Source organism: Terrapene carolina, unplaced genomic scaffold, assembly GCF_002925995.2.
Source record: "Terrapene carolina triunguis isolate 2854851 unplaced genomic scaffold, T_m_triunguis-2.0 Scaffold262, whole genome shotgun sequence".
NCBI lineage: Eukaryota > Metazoa > Chordata > Testudines > Emydidae > Terrapene > Terrapene triunguis.
In genome coordinates, this window is record NW_020664613.1 from 6,237,563 (window position 1) to 6,243,562 (window position 6,000).

Genomic DNA, 6,000 nt, shown 5'->3' on the forward strand with positions numbered 1-6,000 from the left:
TTATAGACGCCCATGCAAGGAGGAAGGAAGAAAGGCGGTTGGCAAACAGAGGGGAGGAAGGATCTGGGGAACAGTGCGGTAGGTCACCCTCAGGCGTACCCTCAAAACGGGCGCTTGCCCATCTGCTTACTGCAGGTCAAGCCCTCCTGTGATGTAGATGGGGGTTGGTGGCCAGGCACCTCTTGTAGCCCCTGGATCTTTTGTGGGGAGGTTCCTGGCGAGGGTGGCTCCCCTGGTTCTGAGGCTGCTGCGACTTAAACCACTTGCGGGCTGGGGACGTACAGGCCCAGTGTATTTAGGGTCATACATGAATCTTTCAGGCCATGGAGTTTAATGTCTGCCTGTTCTGCGAACAGAGCGTGCCCATCCAAAGGGAGGTCTTGCATTGACTGCCGAGCCTCCGAGGAAAGACCAGAAAGGAGCAGCCAGGAAGCCCTGAACAATGAGATGGCTGATGCCATGGTATGGGCGGCGGTGTCTGCAGCATCCGATGCTGCCTGGAGAGCTGCTCTGGCTGCAGTCGAGCCCTCATCCAGGATTGCCCGGAACTCCTTCCTAGAAGCCTCAGGAAGGGCGCTCTTGAACTTGGTCACGGCCTGCCACATATTAAAATCACAGCGGCCTAGTGAGGCCTGATGGTTGGCCATCCGCAACTGTAGATTGGAGGACGAATAAACTTTACACCCAAACAAGTCTAGTCACCTTGAGTCTTTATTCTTAGGGGTAGCCCCTGGTTGATGCTGTCTCTCCCTGTGGTTCACCGCCTCTACCACTAGGGAATTGGGAACAGGGTGGGTATAAAGGTACTTGTGGCCCTTGGATGGCACAAAGTACTTGCGCTCCACCCTCTTGGAGATCAGAGGCAAGGAGGAGGGAGTTTGCCAGAGGGCATTTGTAATTTTAGTGACCCCTCATGTAGGGGCAAAGCTAGCCTGGCCGGGGCCACGGGGCAGAGAACATTAAAGAGGGAGTCTGTGGGTTCCTCTAACTCCTCCGCCTGGAGGCCCAGGTTAGTTTCAGCTCTCTAACAGCTCCTGATGTGCTTTAGCATCATCCTGGGGCACCGATGGAGGGTGCCCCACTATGGCCTCATCTGGTGACGAGGAGGAGGAGGAAGCCAGTATCAAGGGGTCCTCTGCAACCATAGGTGGTCCGGTGGCTTGCTCGCCCACTTCCTCCTGTGCCTGCAGCCGAGGCCTCTTGGGCTGGAGGGGGGTGAGAGAGGGCGATAGCCAGTCTTTCCGAAGCTCTGGATATTGAGTGGGTGGCCTGAGAGGGCTGAGCGAACCCCCATGGCTTCCACTGTGCCAGCCACGGAGTCTGAGGCCACGGGCCCGGCTTCAGTGCCGCCGACGTAGTCTGCACCGTAGGTGCCGGAGCCTGTCCTGCCGCTAGGGAACCTTGCTCCGAACCTGAGCCACAGCCCGAGCGGTCGCTCCCCTGTGACCAAGATGGGGCTGATTGGTGGCTCTGTCCCGATCGGTACCAGTCGCCCTTCCCGAAGCTGGATCTGGCTGACCTTGACGAGCGTCTGGATCAGGGCCTTGGCGACTGGCGGCACTTGGTGGATCTGCGACAGCCCTGGGCTGGCGATCTACGCCTCACACTTAACGAACGGTACCGGGATGTGGAGTGGGAACTGGAGCGGGCTCAGCATCGTGAAGATGTAGCTGCACACGGTGACGCCGCCCTGGGGGATCAGCGACGGTCCGGGGAACGGTACCGTCGGTCCCTTGACCTGTCCCTTGAGCGGTACCGGTGCCGGGGAGCTTCTGGGCGCTGACTCCGGAGCTGACAAGGACCTTCGATGCTATCCGACCCCAAGCAGTGTATCCCAGGCGGGGAGTGGGCTGGGATACACTGCTCGAGCTGAGCTGGGGCCCGGGATCCCGAAGGGGGTGAAGAGGCACCCGAGACAGGGCCTTGGTCCACCCCAGATTTGTCCTTTTCCTTGCAGGAAGCTGGAGACCTTCCTCGCCCCGTCTTCCTGCGCTTCTTGGCTGGAGCCATGGAAGGAGACTGGTGCCGGCTCGTAGACAGTACCGGTGGGGTAGTGCATACTGAGGTTATGGTGCTCGAATGAGAGCACTGCTCCGGCATCAGGGTAAGGGCAGACTCCATCAGGAGTGCCTTCAAACGAATGTCACGCTCCTTCTTCATCCTGGGCTTGAAGGACTTGCAGATTTTGCACTTATCACTAATGTGATTGGAGATATCCTATCTCCTAGAACTGGAAGGGACCTCGAAAGGTCATCGAGTCCAGCCCCCTGCCTTCACTAGCAGGACCAAATACTGATTTTGCCCCAGATCCCTAAGTGGCCCCCTGAAGGATTGAACTCAAAACCCTGGGTTTAGCAGGCCAATGCTCAAACCACTGAGCTGTCCCTCCCCCCAAGCACGGAAAACAACTATTATGTGGATCACCAATGGGCATGGGCCTTTTACAGCGATCGCAGGGTTTAAAGCCTGGGGACTGGGGCATGCCTCGTCCCGAGGCGAAGTCCCTTTAGGGACCTAAGTCTCTAACTTAACAAATAGGTTGAACTAAACTAAAGCGAAACTATATACAATAATGTTTGCAAGAGGCAAATGAGTTCGAACCAACAAAAATCAACAGCTCTAGCTGAAGCAGCATCAGTTCCATGCACCATCGCTGGCAGCAAGAAGGAACTGAGGGTGGAGGGGGCTGGCAGCGCCCTATATGCCGTGGCATACACGTGCCACTCCAAGGGGTGCCAGAGCCGGTCCCTTACGGATACTGCTGAGGGAAAAACTTCCGGCACCGGTGCATATGGCGAGCACACACACTTAAGTTGAATGGACATGAGCAATCACTCGAAGAACCACCTCTGATGTGTATCCGGGAGAAATGGGCTTACCATATGTAATTGCTGTCATTTGCTTGTACAAACTGTATAGGGCGCAAAATTCCATGCACAAAATCAGGAGGGAGGCCTCTTTGAACATTTGCCCCAATAGTTAATGGCAGCAGATATTTTAAATTTTTTTTAATTACATGCATGTGCATAGACAGAAATGGACACAGAAATCTTGAAGAATGAATTTTTTTTTGTCTCTTGGATTGCAACTAGGGCTCTTCTCAGCAACCTACACGCATCATTCAGCACATTATGTTACAACAAAGAGTGACTGCTGTATCAACCGCCCTGGCCAAGAGGAGATGTGCAATATTTTAGATTTAGGGCTTGATCCTGTGAGACGCTGAACACTCCTTGAGGTGCTAAGCACCTTCAACTTCCACTGACTTCAGTGGGCGATGACGGCATTCAGAACCTCTTACAATTGTTCAATGCTCAAGTTTTTGGCCTCACTGAAGCAGTGACAATACCAAAGACCTCCATCACGGATGTTGCTCTCAATGTGGCCACCAGTAATAGTTTCCAGTTTTTAAAACTTCAAAACGTGTACATTGCTAGAAACAATGGAATAAATAGCACTTCGTGAACCTCTCTCTTACCCTCTCATCCATTGGCACCTTGGCTACTTCATCCTGGCTATCCTCAGGCACTGGAACTCTAGCAACGGAGAGTCCATTTAATGCTGCCAACATCAAGGGCCTCTTCTGGGCCTCCAGGCCTGCCATCTTCTGCTTCTCTAGATTCTTTTGGCAAGAAAAGGCATGTTTTTTATCTCTGTGTTGTTATCTATAATGCCAGTAAAACACTGGAATGTTTTTTTAATCTCCAAAATCTGCAACTCTCTGGCCAAGGAATGCAGATGATCACCATTAGCAGAGTAAATTCAAATACAACCTCCGATTCTTCCTATTATTCCCCAGGGCCTATTCCTACATGAGCACAGAATTTTAATTTCAAAGGAACAATCCAAAGGTAAAATATAGCTTACTTGCTATCAAAAGACTTGCAAATACAAATCTTGGGTATCCTTTCTGTAATGGTAAATTGCTATAAGGACATAATCCCACCATGTCACGATGGCAATACTTATGCAAACATATCCCATACTTGTTTTAAAGAGTGTTCATTTCCATTTACTGCAGCAGAAAACCATGGAAAATATACACTGCTTGCCCCACTGCACATTTTATCTTTGCTGGGGCGTTTGTTTAATGCTTAGAATGGGAAATACTTTGGTAAATTTAAACTACCGTGTTTGGTAAATGTCCATCTGTTAATGGTGCCCACTGTACGAAGAATGATCTCATGGTGTTTAAAAACAGATTTTAATACCATTCGATGCACAGAACTTGCTTTACATCATATTTGTGTAGTACATTACACTGCTGTATGGAGCGTTTGATTTCTAATTTCGTTCTGTGGCTAGTGGGAGATGATACATCTAAGAGGTGGAGGGCCACAACTCCAGGAAGGCGAAGAGGGGGAAATATTTCATTTCATTCTCTTGGTGACTCTTCCCGCCTGATTTTGGGGGAAAGCAATGCACAAAGGCTGTCTGGATCACAGCTGCTATTACAAAATGGTCCAAGCTCTCCTACTGGAAAAGCACTGCCCACAGGCATATAGTAAATGGACTGTTTCTGGAACGGGCCAGCCTGCAAACTTTTCATTGCCATTAGGTACCTGGGCATAACTGCATAAAGATGCTTATGCTACTGGTGAAACTGGCAAAAATTAAACTCACGTTTTTACCAGATTTACAGACAGTTCAAGATCTAGTAATTTTGCCCAATTTATGTTTGGTTTTCTGCTATGGCAAAAGCTTCATAAAAATCGGCTGTCTTTAACCAAACAGAATGTCCCAAAGTGAAAATGGTGAATTCTGTGCCTACGGGATCAGCCACGGCACCAAATTCATGAATGGTTAGCGGATAGTTTTCAGTGCCCGTGGTGAAAGAGGTAGAAATGTCATGTGATTCCTGAACTAGGCTGGAAACCATTTTAAAAGCAATTTGAGCATAAAAAAATAGAATAACCTCCCACTTCCAAAAAGCAAATGTGCACACGGTGTTGATGGGGTGAACAAAGTTGATCTAATACTCAATGAATATCCAGAACGGAGGTTCTCAGATTATTTTGCCATTCCTGGCCCCAATACCCCAAGCTTTTCTCTATCTTGCCCCACATCCCAGAATCCTCTGTGCCCAGTCTCGGAATCCTTTGTGCTTCTTTGGTCCCCCCAAAAGTCCAAAATGCTGTAACACACGCGCGCACACACACACACACACACACACGTTAATTTGATTTGAATTCCGTGGGTTGTCTATAGCTAAGGAAGACAATTACATTCAATGCATGTCCCTTTGATCACTTCATATCTGAAAGAGATCAAAAAATGTAATTCAGATAGTTTTACTGAATATATTCTGGGATGCTACACATTTAATAAGCCTTACTACTGCAGTATTTACATGTGAGAGGTTATATTTCGCAAGCAGAAAGGTTAGAAATAACTTTTTTTTTTTTTGGTTAAATAAAAGCTTAGATTCTGTAGGAAATAACACAACCTCTAGGATACAGCTTTGTGGTGCATCTTGAGACCTTGACCCCCAAGAATCAGAACCAATGATCTAGGAAGTGACAGTTTTCAGGATTTGAGAGATCCATTTTTGCATTTGTTCTAGCACAGAGGTGAGCAAACTACGGCCCGCAGGCCACATCCGGCCCATGGGACCCTCCTGCCTGGCCCCTGAGCTCCTGCCCCGGGAGGCTAGCCCCCGGCCCCTTCCCTGCAGTCTCAGCTCACCCCGCCGCCGGTGCAATGCTCTGGGCGGCGGGACTGCAAGCCCCTGGGGCAACGCAGCTGCAGAGCCCAGCCTGATCCAGGCAGTGCGGTAAGGGAGCAGGGGGGGCGTGGATAGAGGGCAGGGGAGTTCGGGGTGGTAGTCGGGGGCGGGGAGGCGGATAGGGGTTGGGGTGGTCAGAGGGTGGGAAACAGGGGGGTTGAATGGGGGCAGTGGTCTCGGGGGGGCAGTCAGGAAGGAGAGGGGGATTGGATGGGGCAGCGGAGGGCAGTCAGGAGCAGGGGCTCCGGTGGCAGTCAGGGGACAGGGAGAAGGGG

General features: G+C 50.5%; 1 protein-coding gene across 1 annotated transcript in view; it reads right to left on the reverse strand.

Moving 5' to 3' along the window:
* The window catches only part of PTPN14 (protein tyrosine phosphatase non-receptor type 14), a 186,439-nt gene that overhangs the window by 21,532 nt on the left and 158,907 nt on the right, over positions 1 to 6,000 (reverse strand). Inside the window, exons 11-12 of the mRNA XM_029912843.1 lie at positions 4,772 to 4,868; positions 3,479 to 3,622 (exon numbers count right to left, since the gene is read on the reverse strand). Of these exons, the coding sequence (XP_029768703.1) occupies positions 3,479 to 3,622; positions 4,772 to 4,868 (241 nt within the window). The remainder of the gene's footprint in view (positions 1 to 3,478; positions 3,623 to 4,771; positions 4,869 to 6,000) is intronic.